General features: G+C 35.6%; 3 protein-coding genes across 4 annotated transcripts in view; 1 reads left to right on the plus strand and 2 right to left on the minus strand.

Annotated features, from left to right (window-relative positions):
• Window positions 1-9,834, minus strand: LOC121428972 (histone-lysine N-methyltransferase SMYD3-like). Its single transcript, XM_041625867.1, has 9 exons — window positions 9,638-9,834; window positions 7,033-7,093; window positions 6,280-6,644; window positions 5,587-5,689; window positions 4,827-4,937; window positions 3,660-3,747; window positions 2,620-2,800; window positions 2,065-2,173; window positions 1-800 (listed from the first exon to the last, which is right to left on the minus strand). The coding sequence occupies exons 1-9, from the start codon at window positions 9,832-9,834 to the stop codon at window positions 714-716; spliced, it is 1,302 nt and encodes a 433-aa protein (XP_041481801.1). The 3' UTR covers window positions 1-713.
• On the plus strand, window positions 9,827-16,991 carry LOC121429265 (DNA repair protein SWI5 homolog). Its single transcript, XM_041626247.1, has 5 exons — window positions 9,827-10,241; window positions 11,301-11,370; window positions 11,670-11,788; window positions 12,092-12,186; window positions 15,582-16,991. The coding sequence occupies exons 1-5, from the start codon at window positions 9,949-9,951 to the stop codon at window positions 15,641-15,643; spliced, it is 639 nt and encodes a 212-aa protein (XP_041482181.1). The 5' UTR covers window positions 9,827-9,948; the 3' UTR covers window positions 15,644-16,991.
• Window positions 16,191-19,753, minus strand: part of LOC121429264 — a 14,369-nt gene continuing 10,806 nt past the window's right edge. For both annotated transcript variants that reach the window (XM_041626245.1, XM_041626246.1), the window contains exons 6-7: window positions 18,883-19,036; window positions 16,191-18,680 (exon numbers count right to left, since the gene is read on the minus strand). In XM_041626245.1, the coding sequence (XP_041482179.1) occupies window positions 18,449-18,680; window positions 18,883-19,036 (386 nt within the window). In that variant the 3' untranslated portion in view covers window positions 16,191-18,448. The remainder of the gene's footprint in view (window positions 18,681-18,882; window positions 19,037-19,753) is intronic.

Consider the following 19,753-nt stretch of genomic DNA (forward strand, 5'->3'; position numbering starts at 1 on the left):
GTTGTGCTTGTTGAATTTTTCTCTTTTTATTCAAATCAAGTTTTTGTTGGGGTGGACTTGTCCTTTAAGTTTTCAAAAGGCATTACTAGTAGTTTATGCTCTGAAACTTTATTTTGTATTACAGAAATACATGTATAACTCAAGTACCCCTATTTGATGAAACTTTTATTATCAATGGAAATTGATCTCCTGTTTGCATCAAAGGGGGTAGAATTGGTTATCAAAGATAAAGATGTAATCTTTATGAAGATAGTTAGCCGAACTTTCATCACCTGCAACCACAGAGTAGTTTTTGCACTAAGGTTATCATCAGGGTATGTTGAGAGTCATTCGTTACCTCAAGAACCCTCTCAGCCTAGAGTAAATCCATACCTCGATGGCATCTACGGAGATGGAATTTTTTCTGGAAATCGTATTTTTTTAATCATGAGTTAATTATAGGCAGATGTGACATTCAGGAAGGTGGTTAACCACTCTCATCACCAACCTGGTGGACTGTACTTAAACGGATGATGATGATGATCACCTGCAACTACATAGGAGTTTTTTAACTACGGTTAACATCAGGGTATGTTGTGGGCCATGTATTACCTCGTGAACTCTCACAGCCTACAGGAAGTTAATCTCTCACTGGAATGTTGTAGGATAACTTAATGGTTAACAAGGATATAGGCAGAAGATCGGACCTTCAGGAGAGTGATTAACCACTCTCATCACCTGCAACTACATAGGAGTTCTTGTACTAGAGTTAACATCAGTGTATGTTGTGGGCCATGCGTTACCTCCAAAACATTCTCGGCCTACATGAAAAGAAAAAGAAGAAGGATAGAAGCATAACATCAGGCCTTCATTCATGCCCTAAAGAAATCTGCACGATTTGGAAGATAACACATTTTTCATAATCTTGTCTGAAAATTGCTTCATACTGACCTCGTTGTTCTCTTCACTACAGATTACAGTCTTGATATAAAAAAAAAATGTTTATATACAGAGAGATAAGAGACAGGATCTACATAACTTTTAGAAGCACTTGCCCTGTCAGGCAAGTAAATTTTTAAATAGTTGGAATATAATTGCCCTAAAATCTATTTCACTTGCCCCAAAAAATCCTTGAAAAAAAGTTTTACCTCTTCAAAGGAAAGTTTTGCTGTTATTCAAACAATTGATCTTTTCCCTCTTGATATGAACTGATCTAACTTGTTATTGCATTTCTTTTTCCAAAGTGATTTTATCTTGCCTGCCATGACCAAAATTATGGTCAATATCATATAATATTGACTGTAATTTTGGTCATTCTACTGTAAGAATCTTGCTTGCCCAATTCGGGCAAGAGGTTTTGGTCTTTAATTCAAAACACTTGCCCGACTAGACTTTTACTTGCCCCGGGCAATCGGGCAAATGCTTATGTAGCACCCTGAGAGAGAGGGAGAGTGTGATTGTAAAGAAGGTGAGAGTAGGAGAGGGTGTATGGGTATGATGATCAAAAATAAAATGAACCTTGATACAAATGGATGACACAGATGGACACATCTGTTCTTTTGATGTAATGAAAAGAAATTATTGATCTACAAAGCTACTGACACGATACCAAGGCTACTCATTGTCATTGTGTCAATGCCCTCAAGGAGTAGATCAAATCCCTTTAATATTGATTAGGACCTTGTTTATCCTTTGTCCTAACTAATTCATATCAAGGTCTGTCGTCGAGTCTGTCGAGTACACATTGAACTAACAAGTCTTGTGTTTGAGGTAGTATCAAGGCAATAGTTGAAATCGTACCAATATGTTATTCAAATGCAGATCCTTTTATTTTCACTGCATACATGCCATGAACATAAATCTAGAAAACACTTAAAAAAAACCCATGCACTTTAGATAATGGTATTGCTAGCTTTCAATAGTTGCCGTTGATTGGATCACTCACAACTCTTTGTAAGATGGGACCTATAGCTGGGCTTCATACCTGGGTGAGCCGATCGACGTCAAAAACATCATTCGTCAATTAGTCACTGTTTGAGATTGATGACAGCTCATCCATTATAAACAATAATACAAAATTCTTACCTCTGTAAGATATTTCCTTGCTTCTTGGAGTCTTTCAAGATATAGCAGCAGCTTTCCCATCTTCAGGAGGTGAATACCGAGACTGGGGTGGTATGGTCCATAGTGATGTCTGCAAAGTAAATATATCATACAAATATCCGTCACCAAACAAAACTAGATGGATTCTCAACTGCATGCATAGCCGACAGTCTTGCCTCTGACCAAAAAATATATTACACACAAAACTGTTAGAATTTTACTTAAAGATGTTGTTTTCACGGATAAAATGCTATTATCATTGCTACATTGGAATGGAAAGGGAGCAGATGCTGTGTTTCCTATAGGTTTTACAGCAAACCCTATCAAAAATGTTGTAATCGAGACTTATTGAGTGTTGTGTTTTGCCTAATTGTTAGTTCTGCTTTTATCCTTTTTTTTTCCTGTTTGCAACCACATGGAATAGCCTTTGTATTCTCTATATTTGCATAGTCTTCTGTATTATATCATAGTAATTGTACGTAGAAGTCTTTTATGCGTATTTGAAATTAAATGAATTGAATTAGATTGAATTCTCACCTGTATGGTTCTGTATTTAGTTTTCCGACCATGGCAGCCTTCTCCCATGCTTGCGTGTCTATACAAGCATCAAATGCTTTATCTCTCAGCTTCACCAGAAGATGATGATTTGCTGGAAGACCCTGACTGGTGTCCATAGGCTTCAGGTATGGCTCACACAGCAGCAACACTTTACACCAATGTAATCATTACTAAGGAAATCTTAACTAATCACAGTTATGAAATAAGAGTATGTTCCTACAAATATTGAGAAGAAAATCAAATGAAAAATAAGATGAGAGAGTGAGAAGATGATGAGTGGCAGGGAGACCCTGACTGAAGGAGACCGTAGGCTTCAGGTATGGCTCACATAGCAGCAACAGACACAAAAAAAATTGGTCCAGTGTAATCATTGTCATTCCTAAGGAAATCTAAACTAATCATAGATTGAAAATAAGGGTATATTCCTACAAATATTAAAAAGAAAATCAAATACAAAAAATAAGATGAGTGAGAAGGTGATGATTTGCTGGAAGACCCTGACTGAAGTGCAATGGCTTCAGGTTTGGCTCACATAGCAGCAGCACTTTACACCAATGTAATAATTATTTCACTACTAGGGAAATCTTAACTAATCAGAGTTTCAAAATAAGAGTATGTTCCTACAAATATTGATAAGAAAAGCAAATACAAAAATAAGATAAGAGAGAAGGGGGAAGAGAGCAAGAGAAAAATCATTCAAGTTTTAAAGAAAACAAAAGAAGAGAGATAAAAGAGATAAACAATGAGTGTTTTTTCTGGGGAGATGGAAGCAAAAAATAATACACAGAAAAGAGAAATATAAACTGTATACATACTATGAAAAGTCACAAAGCAGACACTCAAATATTGAATTATCTTAAATTCTTGCCTTGCTCTTATTCAGTATTCAGTACTGTAGGTAAAGATCCCCCTCCAATTTAACAATGGGGGGGGGGTCAGGCAGGCGCATTGATATCCATGTAATGCAGTTTAGACTATCTGAAAAGCTAAATGTGTTTTTTTTAGCAATTAAAGGATATCTTGTGATTTCTCTGCATCTTGTATTGTCTCCAAGGATTTCTTCAGGCCCTCAACTCTTTCATCCAAACCATCACCTGGCTCTGACGACTATCAAAAAAGAAAAAAAGTATGTTGACTGTTAATTTGGAGGGTACGTGTTTACATCAAAATTGGAAAGTGCTTAACATCAAGACGTCTATCAAATTATCAACTGATTGCATGATATATGAACAGGAGAATGATAGTTATTTCAAATTTAGACAGTACAGTAGCTTTTTACCTAAATCAGACAAGTCAAACATTTGTCTTAGTTGACAGCATGACAAAAATCTTGCTTTTAAGAGCAGTATACCCCAAGTTTCCCTTATCATCAAATCTCTTCTCAAAACCCTATTGCCCTCAAGCATGAAATTTAAGTATAGAAACACCTGTTTCTTGACCTCGGTCCGAAGATAATACACCCCAGCATCAATGGTCACAGCAGGGGGCCACACACGATGGATTGCAATGTGTGTTCTGGTGAGTGCATGGAGTTCCATGTATACACGCGTTGATAGAAACTTTTTTCTTCCTTTCTTTCTTTCTTTTTCTTTCTTTCTTTCTTTCGTTAAGACTGCATCGTTGCGCGAGTGAACGGCATGCATCCCATATTTTCTTGCTGTACGGACAGAAACTAGATGGGATGCATCGCGGTCCTTGCATGCTAAGCATACCGTAATTTTTATTCCGCATACTTTCCTTATTTCGAGGTCGATTTTCTTCGTTCGAAATTGAAAATGGACTAGTATTGGATGTCTGAATGTAATATGCCTTTGAAAACGTGATTAATATCGAATACAATAATTTCATTCCGAAGATCCTTCTACAGGCAGACAAGTCTTATGTAATAGCACAGCTGTTTTTTATCATTTCGTCCTTGGCTCAACGCTCGTTTAGCTGGCCCGTGGTGGTGAAATCGAGACAAGGGGATTACCTGGCCAAGATGGGTTTATCAGGGTTGGAAAAGTTGTTTGAGATTTCCCGAACGCAAAACGGGGTATACAACCGCAGTTTGCAGTCCGAAGTGAGGTCGAGAATCAAACGGGAAATTTTCGTAATGAGTATGCTAGAAATGAATTGTTCTTTACACAGGAACTAGATGAAAAAATGAAACATTGTAGATTGATGCTTATAAAAGAAAAACTTGCCTTTATTTCATCCACACATTTCACACAGTTGCAGGTGAAGTGATATCTTTCCTCTAGTTCAGACTGCCTCTCTTTAACTGGGTCCATGATGTCAACATAGCTGATTGTACACTAAATTGAAACAAATAATGAAAAAAAGAACAAATTATTATGAACATATCATTTTGAAATAACTACAAAAATGTGGTTTGAAATATCAACAACTTGCGGGGAGCGTGGTATTGCCATCAAATGTTTTGGTTGTCTGTTTTATCTGACAGTTTCCATAATTACCGTCAGACCCCTTGAAAGAGACTACTCTTAGATCTGACTGGGCGATGTAGCGTGCGCCTGTAATCCAAGCTATGGGGAAGATACAAATTGATGCAGAGGTTCAAGTCCTGGTCACGTCTTTCGGATGCTGATGTTAAAGGTCAGTCCCAGATGTAAATCTGATTGATACACGTCTGACAAAACTCAAATACACACACACAGGTAACTGTTCAATGATAAAAACAGATTTTGCCAGACAAAACATTAAAAAAGAATCCATGAGCTGCATTTACCAACTTGAACAATGGGCCTTTCTAAAATTAGTCTTCCAATCAAATCTAACACACACTTGATAAAAAATAATGTTTCTTAAATCATGCTAAAACATCAAATCCATCCCATTCTCATATTGGCATAATCTTAGACCAGATATTTCAATGATTGGAATATACAGGTGATTTATAACAAAACCAATAAAATGAAATGAGACATCATTGTTTGTCTTTACCTCTTCTCCTTCTTTGACATCTTTGACAGTCCTAAGTTGAAGTTTTCTCCCATCAAATACCACTAGACAGTTAGGATTACAAGAATGATTTAACATTGATGCTCTGAAACAGAATAGTTTGAAATATATTGTTGGTTAAAATCTACTTTCACAATTGTTACAATAGAGAGCCATACAACATAAAAATAAGGGCATAAAAACAATTTCATACATATATTTGAATCTAAGTAAATGAAATAAATCATTGACAAAATTCTTCATGAAATGCATCCAGGGTCTCTTTACATAAGAATTTTAAAATGCCATTAATGTACAGATAGGGGACAGCGGGGTGGGTTTGCCTTCCTCAAAATTCCACCACCAAGAAAAAAAAAAATAACTAGAAAAAGTAAGAAATGGAAAGTAGATAAGATGTGATGCTCTTTTTAGATTATGTCAAAATCTATCACAAAACTAGATTTTAATATAAATAGGTCAAGATTTTGGCTTGCTCACTTTGCTTGCTTGGAAGAAATTTTTTAACAGAGGTAAGTTAGTATCCCCTCAATTTTTTTTATCATTATGCCGACTACCTCCATGTACCTTGGAACAAGTGATGAAATGTACCTAAAAAAACATTTCCATTAGCTTCTAGCTTTCTACTCCTGTGCTTCTTTATGCACCTAAAACGGAATTAATGTGAATGTCCTTTACCTCAGATAAATACCAACCGCTATTCCATTCAGATCATTATCACATATTGAGAAGCTATTGCAGATGATGGCCCCAAACATCTTCAACAGGCTGCTCGGCTCTGGCAAGACTGCCCCGTCCATGCACTGGTTCAAGACAAACAACAAACTCTGAAAGTGATCCTTTCTTGCATCGCTCAACTTATCATGGTGGGATTCCAGCTGATCAAGGGAGGTTGGGAAGTGATCCTCGTCGTCCAGAGGAGGGGGTTTATTTTGCCTTCGGATGATCTGGGAAAGGAGCTGAGCCAGGTCCGGAGGTACCCTTGGATGTATCCTCTTCAGTGTTTTGCAGTCTTGCTTGTGACATCTTGACCAGTCTGCTTTCTGCATGAGGGAAATCAACAAAAATTATAGGAAGACCAATAATAGACCAACATCATCATGTTGGTATTGAAAATAAATTTGAAAAAAAAAGTTATCCCAAATTTAAGGTCATTTTGATGAAAATGAATTTGACAAGCAAATAAAAAAATCCTCCCTGGGATAACCACCACACAAAAACCTACCAAAATTATAAACTTTTAAAATCGATACTACCCTTAAAGATATTTATATCAAATTATCCAACTGTAATGGGAAATTTAGGCACATCAACATCCATTATTATGAGTTTCAGACAAAGACTACTCTAATATTAAAAAAGTATGTCATTCAAACAGAACATCTTTCAAATTGCATTACTAACTAATTTAATAATTCATATATCTTTTACCTGACACTGTCTACTGCAGTACCTCACATACTTGCAACTGGAACACCTCTGAAGATCAGACCTGAAAGTGAGATGAAATAAAGTTTAAGTATTATGAACCACAGTCAATATCCCTTTATCATAAGGGAACTAATTCTGATGTTATCTGAAACAAAAGTAACTAAATTACAAGAAAATGGCTTTAAAGAGATTAATTTATTAAGAGCTTCCAAGTGAATTCTCTTCTTGGATTCATCTATATATTTGGAAAATTATAATAATCAGGTTTTCAATTAAATTAATTCTAGAGATAAAGAGGCATTGTCCAGATGTGATAGTCTGGTAAAAATAGCTGCTTCTCACTGGAGATATCACATTTGGTTTGGTGTTAAAATATCATTCCAGCACTAAATTATATGCCTCCGTGCACAGAAAAATCAAGCCATAGAAGTCGTGTGTTGTGAACACCAGAAATGGCGTCGCAGCATGTGTGACCCACTATTTAGAAATCCACTGCCAAACGCGGTTCCTTGTGCGAGGTTAGTATAATAATACTAACCTCCCACTAATGTTAGTGATCCTTCCAGTGATTAAAAATGAAGTTTTTGGATGTGTCGTCAATTATTTACTTCTATAGTTGTACTGCGGAAATAACTTTTTTCTTAAAGGTAAATTCCATCCAAGAAAAATGTCGATTTGAATAAATAGAGAAAAATCAAACTAGCATAACGTTTAAGATTTCATTTCAATGAGAGTGGTGTTGGCTCAGTTGGTAACGCATCTGCCCGTCGATTCCACCCCGGGCTGATGACTGAAGCCAGTGTGTTGTGTGTAAACGTCTCTCCCATGTTTCATAGATCAGGCTATGTTATAATGGAAAACACACTGTCCCTCTGATAGGACGATAAATGGAGGCCCCGTATAGAGGAGAGTCACCACCTTTGCACGTTAAGAACCCACTGCACTATTCGTATAAGAGTAGGGGGAAACCCTGGTGTAGTGGTCCACCTGCATTCCCCCCAATCAGTTATATCGGGAGGAGAGACCTGCGGGTCATAGTGATTCAGTTCGCTTTTTGCCTCCCAGGCACAGGTGATGCCAAACAAATAATAATAAAAAAAAGTTATGACATTTTAAAGTCTTGCTTATTTTTCAAAAAAAGTTATATGCGCAACTGTGTCATGCAAATGAGTCAGTTGATGATGTCCATCAGTCACTATTTTTTTTTTCATTGTTTGAATTAATATACAATATTTGATTTTTTGACAGATTTGAGATTTTGAAAATAACGACCAAGTTGACCGAACCATATAGTATTAACAATGCTAAGTGTTCAGGGAGGAATTAATCGTTGTTTCACTTGACAATGAGGAGAACATTAGATTATTTCATAGAATGAAATATAAAAAAATAGTGTGTGGATGACGTCATCAGTTTCCTCATTTGCATGCATGCATGCCAACCAGGATGTGCATGTGACTGTTTGGTGAAATAAAACAAAACTTTAAAATGTCCTAACTTTCTTATTTTTTATCTGAATTTAATGAAATTATCAGTGTTATGCTTGTTGGATTTTTTCTCTTTTTATTCAAATTGGCTTTTTGTTGGGGTGGACTTGAAATTCCACTTTTTGAATCTTTTTAATCTACATCGTAAGATATGAACAATCTTTTTAACGGGAATGAGAGGAGGGACTGGGTATTTTCTCTTAACAAACCCTAACAGTACCCTTCCAAGCTTCAGGAAAAAAAGGCCTCATTTTGATTTAAGCGTGTTGGTGAGACAACATGATCCATCAAGCCACTCATTCAATGAACAAGGTTATGATATAACCTTGTTCTCAGTTACATCTCCATGTGTGGCAAAATAAAGGGTGGCAACATTTGGCTTATTTTATCTTTTTTTTATGGGACAAATGCTTGATTTTCTTACACTGTCAGTTTTCATTACAGCTTTTCATCATATAACTTAGCTCTGATGTAAATTTAATTTTTTAAATTATTTTTTTCTTAATTAAAAATAGAGATTGAAAAATGAAAATTTTCTTGCCATACTACTTTCCACCAATAGAGGGCGTACACAAAAATATGCCCAAAATTCAATTTTTTGAGCACGCTAGTGAATTAAAAAAATTATTTCCAAGGTACTAATGAAAAATAAATTGCAACTGTATGGAAATTATTAATTTGGGGCACAAAAGTGATATCTTAATCGTTTTTTAAAGTGTGTGCTCAATAGTATACAATACAGCATTGGCATACCATGTCATACCTGTACTACTAGATTCTCCACAGGCCAGATGGTAGCACTAGTGAACAAGTGCATCAAGCCAGGCATCAAAAACATGAAAAAAGACAAGTTCTGAATCTGAATTCGAGTTTGGACCTCTATGATCACTTAACTTGAGTCTTTCTCCTGTCTCTGTCGTGATTATTTTGTAGATGCAGGCCTTGAATTTCAAATTCAAGGTAAACTGTATCATAACCTTGTTCATTGAATGAGTGTGCACGTGTGTTAATCAAATGGGCTATGCTAAAATTCATTTATAAATAAACTAAAGGACACATAAAATGAAGTATGTGGGACCAGCATCAAATTTCAGCAGAAAAGAAATCAAAATCCACACCTCTGTTTGAGGCAGAAGTCACAGAAGAGTCCTCTTTTCTTATTGCACAATATATAAAAATATGGATATTCTTCAAGGATACATTTTCTCGTGGAAAATTCAGAAGCGAAAACCAATTTTCGCCCAAAAGCTGATTTGATAACACGCACAGTTTCAATAGCACGTTCAATAGCACGTTCAATAGCAGACTCCGCCATTTTTATGCAACAAAAGAGGGCGCAAAAAACAATTACAAATTAGCCGCGAGTTTCGATTGATCAGGCATCATTATTCTATATTTTGACAGGTTTACACATCGATAATTTGTCGTAATGGACCATGCTGACCCAAAAGAAGAAATTGAGGACATTGGTTCGGGGAAACCAATTAAACGCCGTCGCTTAGGACGTTCGTTAGGTACTCGAAATTCCAGCTGGGTCCCACCGTTTGCTACACCACCATCTGCCCAGAAGAGTGGGGGACGGAGCTCTGGAAATGCCGCTGACCAAAGCGCCTGTCCGACGGCGACATCCGCAGAATTTGAAAACTCAGCAACCACTTCATTCTGTGAATCCACTCCAAATAGAAAAAGTGAAAAACTTACCTCAGTGAATATTACACCCAGGTAAGAGAATATAGGTTGACATTGGGCGATTTCAAGTCCGGTGTCGCCGGCCTTGGTGTTGCCTGTTGGCGTTGAAATTTTGATTAGGGCCTAGCCAGGGTCTAGTGAGTAGTGTCTACCTTCCCTTGCTCCAAAACTTACTCAGAGTTTGTAAAACTGATCCAGATGACCAGATCATATTTTTGACATCTCAACAACTAGTGAGTGACTTTTCGGGACCAGCTTCATTTTTTGTTTGGTGTATGAGTATAATCGTGTAAAAATTGACCTAAAAAGTACACCAACACCAAAAGGCAAAAGGTCAACACCGAACTTGAAATCACCCATTGACATTGATTAAGTCTTTAGACTTTGCTTTTGAGATAAAAATAAATGCACCTGTTTCCTTTTGACTTTGTTTGTCTAGACAAATTAGACAAGTAGTAAGAAAGTTATGGCTGTTTGAAAAAATCAGGAATATTTCAAATTGACAATTTGATGATTATTAGACTAAGACACTAGCAAGAAGATTACTGCAGATCATGAATCTCTTCGTACATGTTGTAGTTATTTGGACTTAGGCCTAATAGTTTCATCTACAGTGTATGCACCTTTCCCCCAAAGGAAGTTGTCAAATGTTAGATAAAAATTATTTCAAGTCTTGGAAAATAATTGAAACAAAAATTGTTTTGTGTAATACTTAAGTGAATGTAGTCATACCTTACATTTTTATATGACCAATTGGAATTCTTCATATTTACATGATACATGTATGGTGATGACAACATTTTTTAATTGAAAAAAAACAATCACAACTTCTTGAACAGGTCATACAGCCTACAGGTGTCATTAAAAAAAACTTCTAGTCTATCCTATCTGCTTTTTCTTTTTTATTTTCTTTTAATTAAAACAACTTTCCTTTGATAAACTTTGGGAAGTACATGTATGGTGTGTGTCTATATTTTGAAATGATATCCTCAAAATTGAGAAAGAGTGAATGACTGTAGTTGCAGTCCTTGAAGTTTATGTAAATTCTTTCATGTACTCTCATTACAAAATAATGTGTACTGTCTTAATCAGGTCAAGCCTTCCAAGAATGTTGGGCTCATTGTCATCTCGAAAACGAAGCAGAGGAGACTTCAAGTCACCAGTAAGTATGGCATTTCAGCAGAATTACTAGGATCATTTCTAGTTTAGTATAGAAATATTAACATTCAATAATTACTAGTCATTCCTCTGGCAAGAATGTTCCTTTTCTTTGATCACATATATATCAAAAATTGTTTTCCCAATTCAAGGATTTAAAAGCTTAGCCGTAATATTTTAGTCATGAAATAGATTAATGCAGCCTCAGCTGACATAGCCTTTTTACTTCAGCTAACCCAAAACTTTCTAAAAAATATTTCACTTTTTATAAAGTTATGTCAATACTCTTAATTTGTTTTACAGATGAGAAATGTGGATGAAAAGAAGCAAGCTGAAACTCCAGAGTCCATTGAGAAAGAGAATGACAGACTGAGAGAAAGATTATTAGAGTTGGATAAAGAAATATCAGAACTGAAAGATGAGTAAGTATAAATACATGTATGATAGTAATGATTGAAATGAACTATAGAATAGTTTGAAGTATCATCTTCATTATTGGAATGACAATGCCCTCTTTATTATTATTATTGTTATTATTGTTTTTATCTTCACAGTGATCATTATCATTATTATTATTAATGTAATTATTATTATTGTTATTTCTATTCTTTTTCTTCTTATTAAAAGAAAATACATGTATATCATCATTTTATAACGTCATAATTATTGTTGATATTATTATAATTGTAATTTTTTTTATCTTGCTTCCATCATTTTCACTACAGAGGTTTAAGTGAGGATGAGCTCCAGCTTCATATCAAGAAGATACATGAATACAACGAACTCAAGGATATGACTCAGATGCTTCTTGGGAGGATAGGTAAGGGGAATAAAGCATTCCATCCAAGAATACAGGCCTGCCAACTACTCCTTTTTCCAGGAGTTACCCCATTTTTAAGGTTTTTTATCAACCCAAAAAGAGGAGTACTCTGTTTTTTCCTTTTATTTAAGATAAGTAAATCATCCCATATATGAATTTGTGTGGTGGGGTATGGGTTGTGTGTCTGGGTGTAAGAGTGTTATAGTGTTATAACAATTGTAATTTCTCAATATTTTAATATAAGAATGCTAATCATGTCTTTAATAAAAAAAAGTCAAGGTGACACAACTGACATCGAGCAGAAAAATTCATGCCATGTGATTAGGTCTCCTTTTTTTATTCTTTTTTAAATGTTGGCAGGCCTGAGAATGTAGTTTAGGCCAGCCTCAAGTCCCCTTTTTGCCGGCCTGAGTCACATGTTTAGAGTCTGTGGGAGACGTTTTTTCCAGAATCCCCATGACTTGAGGTACCGGACTCAGATACATCCCTGGTGTTGACCCATTACGTGCAAAGAAATTAATGCCTGCTTCCTTTACCAAAGGTTCATATTCACTTGAAAGTGCTCCAAGAAAATGCAATCAATTTGCAAATTTATAATTCTATTTAAATCAATTGATTCAATTGATTAGTAAAATTTGCAACTAGATCACATTGATTTTACAGGATTGTTACAAGACACAATCAAGTACAAGTTTGCCATTAAATGCATGCATGACCTATGATTGAATTTTGGATCAAACTTGACGTGCAATTGATATGCCAGTTTGATCTACAATTGACTACTTCTCAGATAGTCTAACATCACATAGTCTAAACCAGTTAAGTCTGCCATCATTTTGATTTTGGTATAATCACTTCAATCTACACTACTTTTGATCTGATTTCCACTTAACAAGGGTGTATAGGCTGGTTTGAGCGGTTTATTGCCATTTCGTCCACTGCCATTTTGTCCACTACCCACATTGTCTAATATCATTTCGTCTACCATCAGTTGGTCCACTATCCACATGGTCCAATTACCATTTCGTCCAATCACCATTTCGTCTAATAGCCATTTCGTCTAATAGCCATTTCGTCTATTATCATTTGGTCTAATAGCTATTCGGTCTAATGGTATTTTTTTGCCAATTAGTCCAATAGCCACTTTGTCCACTATCATTACGTCTATTCCCATTTGGTCTAATAGCCAAATGGTCTAAAGGCAAATGGTCTAATAACCACTTGGTCTACTTTCATTTCGTCCATGTTCCATTTGGTCTAACTGCATTTGGTCTACTATCACTTGGTCTAAACTCATTTCGGCTAACAATCATTTGGTCTAATTGCCATTTGGTCTAATAACCAATATGTCCAATTGCCATTTTGGCTAATCACCATTTCGTCTAATATTCATTTCGTCTAATATGCATACTGGTCTACTATGCTGCACTAGCGCCCTCTACGACCCGAGTCGACTCTATTCGCGATTGTGGGCCTAATTAATTACCAATTCTCTTCAACTTCTTGATTTATTTTATCACTGTTGACTAGTGTTGTTCGTCATTGATTACTTTGCATTATGGAAGTGTTTTCCACCCAAAGGGGGAAGCAATGTGTGTCTTATCGAGGTTGCAATCCTCGCATTAGTTATTAATCTAGAGAAATGTTCAGGATTTCAAACAGTGTCAAGACTTACGATTTTATGTGTAAAATAATAGTGGGCCTACATGAAATAAAATGTTTATAAAAAAAAAGATCAGCTCGCGCAAGCAAAAAAAAACACGGAAAAAACCCTCTTCGATCCGCAGACAGGGGAATATACATGTATAAATGAATGAACGTTTTTCGAGCAACAGCCCCCCCCCTGCCCCCATTAGCAAAAGCTAGATCCGCAAAAGGGATGTGTTATAATTATACCCGGCAGGCCTATATACTCGCTACCAAAAATCTACTCTAGTGATTTCAATAACCCCCTTCCTGTAAACTCCTGGATCCGTGCCTACGTAGTAGTAATTATTTTAATTATGTATATTATTTCTATTATGATTATCCTTATTATTATCATTTTTGTTAATATTAGTAATATGATCATCATAATTATTATTAGTAGTAGTATTATTGTGAATTTTATTATTATTATTATTTATTAGTATCATTATGATGATTATCATTCTTATTATTATATCCATTAATTGCTACAGCATGAGTATATCACAAACATACTCATCGTTATTGTCAATACTACTAGGCCTACATTTATTTTAGGCGCAGGCGGGCTTCTAGCGACGGGAAACGAACAAAAAGGGAGAGGATAGTACAGGGAAAGAAGATAGGACAGATCGGGAAGAGCTCTTTTTTGGGGGGTGGGGGTATATTGATCAATAATATTTCTTTAAAAGGCTATATTGTCTTTCATCTGTTTATCGTATTTTGATATCGGAATACAATATTCTCCTTTCTTTTTTAAATAAAAATTGAGCGACAAATTAAAATAAAAGGACCCTTTTCCATTTTCCCCATCTTAGTTCCCCCTTTTATATGTGTGTGTGTGCGTTTTAGGGGGGTGGGGGTGCCTGAATTGCTGTACCCACTGAATCGACCCTTGCGATAGTAGTTATCATCATAGTTTTTAGGTTTTTTTTTAAACTAATATCATCAATAATTTCAAGGTATTAAAGTCATTTCGCTCCCCTCCTCGGATAATGCAAATTATTTGTATTAGACGAAATGGCTATTGGACCGAATGGCTATTAGACTAAATGGCTATTGGACGATTTGGGAATTGGACGAAATGGTTAGTAGACGATTTGGTTGGTAGACGAACTGATTATTGGACCTAATGGTTGATGGACGAAATGACTATTAGACGAAATGGCAATTGGACGAGTTGAAAAGTAGACGATGTGGATATTGGACCAACTGAAATTAGCCAACATGGCTATTGGACCAAATGAACGGTGGACGAACTGGTTAATGGACGATTTGGCATTAGACCAAATGGATTTAGACGAAATGGTTGGTAGACGAAATGGTTGTAGACGAATTGGCTATAGACTAACTGGCTATTAGACTAAATGGCTATTAGACGAAATGGTGATTGGACGAAATGGGTGGTAGACGAAATGTTGATGGACGAAATGGCATTAGACGAAATGAATGTAGACCATGTGGTGAGTGGACGGGATGGCAGTAGAGGAATTGGCAATTTACCGGTTTGAGCATGGGGAGGTGGAACTAAAGTGGTATGGGGTGCACATTTTGGGGAGTTGAAACTAAAGTTAGGAAAAGAAAGGAGAAGGGGTAAATTGTGTTATGCTTTCCAGTGTCGGAACTCCTCTGCAAGTGCACCCCCCAGTCTACACCTTTGATTGTTACACCCTTGCTTAACCTAATCCCCATTCATGCCTTCCCAACAGCAATGCTAGAGGGAGTAACAACTAGAGAGCTTCATGAAGAAATGGGACTAGGGGAAGACTGACAAACACTGGAATCCCCCAAAAGGTAAGAGCCGTCTTCAATACAAATTCACTTTCTTCAATTTCAATTTTCTTTTATTCTGCAGTGAAATGGATTGTAAATTCAATTTTTGAAAGTAGAAATGTGTAGAAATTTCTTGAAACTGGACAAGTCGGCCATCCTGCATACAATACTGTATAATATTCAAAGTTTCCAAGGAAACATGTACCCCCAGCCCACACCTTTTGTGTTTTGCAAAGATTTTTTAACAAACCAGTATTATGTAGATTTTCAGCTGTGGCATATTTCATGAACTTTTTTGTTTTATGAATCTTCGGCTGTATTCTTAAAAAGTTATCTATCTTTCGTCAAAAAGGGGCCTTGATTACTCATTCCTACATTGCTATATTATCCTAAATTCTATTTTTAAAAATATAAGAAAGGAGTATGAGAAAATCGCAGTGCCCTGACTGAAATTTGTACCTGGAACTTTGGCTTGCATTAATTAGCAGTGATAATTTTATCAGGGAACAATACAAAGGACACATACATATTTCTTTGTTCTTCAAAGTTATATATTTGTGCAAACATACAAGTAGCAAGCACCCAGTGCTCTGAGCCGGAAAAAATAATATATTTACAAAATTAAAAATAGGTTAACATAAGAATAAACTACAAATGTTCACATAACATATTCAGCCATTAGTTACCCATTTCCAAGTGCGAAGAGGAGTTAAAGATCCATTTGTTCCAATCACAAATCACTGAAAACACTTCAGTAAATGTAATTCTGTGATGAGATTCAAAGACCAATACCCTCTAGTAGCTTGGAGTTAGATATCAGCCATGTTAATAGTGATTTCAAGGTGATGTAGTTAGTGATGACATATGCTACAGATTATGCAGCATTTTAGATATTATAAACAAAATATAACATATTAAAAATACAATAATACATATAAAAAAAAATCAAACATCATTTGATATGCTTTATAACACACACATTTAAGTATTAAGACACTTGCTAGTTGCCTCAGCCTGTTTGCCTTAGATGGTCCTAGAACATTAAAAAATGTTATTCATCAAAATTCTTTACCATGGAATTACTCTTCAAATCTGGTGTTTCATGTTAACCCTTTGATGGTTGTATGGAACTAGCGATCAGTGGTAGATCCAGAATTAACTTGAATAGGGGACCTATTTCTTTCCAAATTCAGTGACAAACCAAAAGAAAGAAAAATGTCACTACCCTTTTTGGGATGACTGTCCAATAAGAATTTCCATGTCATGAAAGATCATCTAATCAATATCGGCCGGAGAAGTATCAAGACATCCATATATTATTCTCCATTCAAACATGGTATATCAAACTGGCAGAAAAATACATAGCGAAAGTCAAGTGAATATGCTCTGCACACTGAAATAAGCCAATAATGCATTCGCGTCATTAAAATTTTAAAAAGTTTTTTTTTCCAGTGCCTGTATTGTTTTTATTTTTGATTTATGTACATCTTATCTTTACCAACTTGCAGTGTCTACTGACCTGGAATTTTCAATAGGGGTTTGTTACACATGAAATGCATGAAGATTTATATTTTAACCCCAAATGTGTTCATTTTAACTTTAAAGTTGAATTAAATGAGGTGCAATGTAATATTGATCTGTCATTCACGGAAAATATTTGTCGATTTTGAACTTCCCAGTGGCTTGCTATATCATGTTTGACTGGATGTTTAAAAAGAAGATTATAATTAAATTGCATGTATGCGGAAGATTAAAATATTTCAGAAAGAAAAAATGAGACACGCTCCAAGAGAAGAATCTTTGGATCAACCAAAAATGAAAAAGATCATTGAAATCGAGATCATAAGTATACATGTATAATTTATTCTGTTTTATATACTCTATGATGTCAACACGTTTATTATTACTTTACAGTATTAGTTTCCCCCACCAATGATAAGTTAAGTACTAAAATTTAGTCACATTATACCCACATATAGTATGTAAGTCACACGTCAGCAATCATATATATATGTTACCAACTGCAATTTCCCAATGGACGGAATATATTCAAAATAAGTTCTGGCAATGCCAGTGACCTCTTATATTATCAAACAAATAGCAGTTGTAGAATTAAAAACCATCATTTAAAGAAGTCCACCTGCCAAGCTGCTTTGTAATAATATAGAAGAAACGAGAGAATGATATCAAAAGAAAGTTGTGGATTTTTAAAGTTGTCATTTTGTAATGCGACTCATGAGCTGCGCGTTGATTTGATATGCATCATTAATTTGCATAAATTGCTGTTTTTTGGAGTTCACAACATCAAGAGTAACAGACTGCCCCAAATATGCAACTTTAACATGACCTTGCAAACTTTTGATTGATTTCATTACACCTTTTGCTTTCTTGTTCATCAATATATCTCTCTCATATTTCTGCTTTATCACAAAACCAACGTGTGATCGGATGGAATTCGTCTTAAAGAAATGACTCATTTTAAAATCACATAAAACGTTACATAGTTATCTTTAGATATCTTGGAAACATTTATTTTAAGTGAAAGTAGAAAATATAAAAAGTTATTTATGCTATATTTTAGTCTAATGCTTGCTTTCAAAATATGTACAAAATTTATGTTGGTCATACATAAAATTATCTCGATAGTAGATATGCATTATCACACAGTAATCATTTTTCCTCATTGCATAAACAAAAAATAGCTTTCAAAAGTTGTAAACTTATTTCTCTTTAAAGGCTTGCTAAAAGATTGAGATGTTTACGCTAGACACAGATTAACAAAGATTTTGAAATGAGAGATGGTCTAATCCCATTCAGGGTGTATGGTGAAGTGGCGTTGCACGGGTTTATGCGGCTGTGTGAATAGTCCAATGGTATTGGATACAGGGCCGCGGTGACGGAATGTTGGTAGATGGTGCCACGACTGCATTTCATCCTTGTGCCGCCGTGTGAACGGGGACAGGAGACGAAGGCGGCGCCTGTTGGATTCACCAGGCCGGAGGTCTTTATCACTGCTGGAGATAGGCCCTCCAGTCCTGTAGGGGATGAAATAACAGATTTTTTTTTCATTATTGATCTTATACTTGTTTTCTGTTGGTATAGAATAGGCCCTTCAGTTCTGTAGAGGATGAATAACAGATTTTTTCTACAATAAAATTTGATCGTAAACTCTTATCTGATGATTTTAAATAGGGTCTGTTACAACTTTGACTATGATGACAAAAAGTAAGCACTCACGTTTTCAGGACACCCAGAACATCCTTGAGCCTCGTTGCATCACAAACGTTGCAGGGGGCGCTCTTCTTAGATCTTCCCTCTGGTGATGCCTGGTCACCGCCCATGAGCTTCTTGCCAGCAAGAGAGCCAAAAAATTGGAATGCCAAATCACGCTCTGAAATTAAAAAAAAGAAGAAAAAATAGAGAGATAGTTTTTAAAACCCCAGTGAAAAAGAGTTATTTTGATTAGCCCCCACAGGAAACCCCATTACTAGTAATACCCAATATTAGAGTTGAAACATTATCTGGGAAATGACAAAATATGATTTATGAGATAAACTTGATATTCAAAAAGCATTCACAAGTGTCCTTTTCATTCCTTGTCATAGGAAATAAAACTGGTAGTATGGCTGTTTTCTTGCATAACGTAGTTGTGCATGCAGAGGCAGGGCTGCAAGGGCAGGGGGGTAATTTTCAAGTATTGAAAACAAGAAGAAATGAAGGGACAAAGAGACAAGAAAAAGGAAGAGAGGTAAAATCATTCAAAATAGAAAAAAAGGGGCATCATATTATTCGTTATTACCCTTGTAATTTAATTTAGGAAAGATATAAAGTAATCTCACACCCCATCAAAATACACTGGAACAGCCCCTGTCTGCAAAAGTTAAAAAGTCATTTAGCAGAGATAAAGTGGTGATATAAATAAAGGTTCATCCTGAAGGAAGACAAAATGTTCTCTGTGTAGTTTTACTTATTAAATAATAACTTAAAATACTCATGGGACAAGCAGAAAAGTTCTCACAGTTTGATTTTTACTGTAATTAAATTATCAAATCATCACAACAGCATAGCAGTATTCCTATTATTTGAATGCAACAAGGATTTTAAACAA

This window comes from Lytechinus variegatus, chromosome 15 (genome assembly GCF_018143015.1).
Source record: "Lytechinus variegatus isolate NC3 chromosome 15, Lvar_3.0, whole genome shotgun sequence".
In the NCBI taxonomy this organism is placed as follows: domain Eukaryota; kingdom Metazoa; phylum Echinodermata; class Echinoidea; order Temnopleuroida; family Toxopneustidae; genus Lytechinus; species Lytechinus variegatus.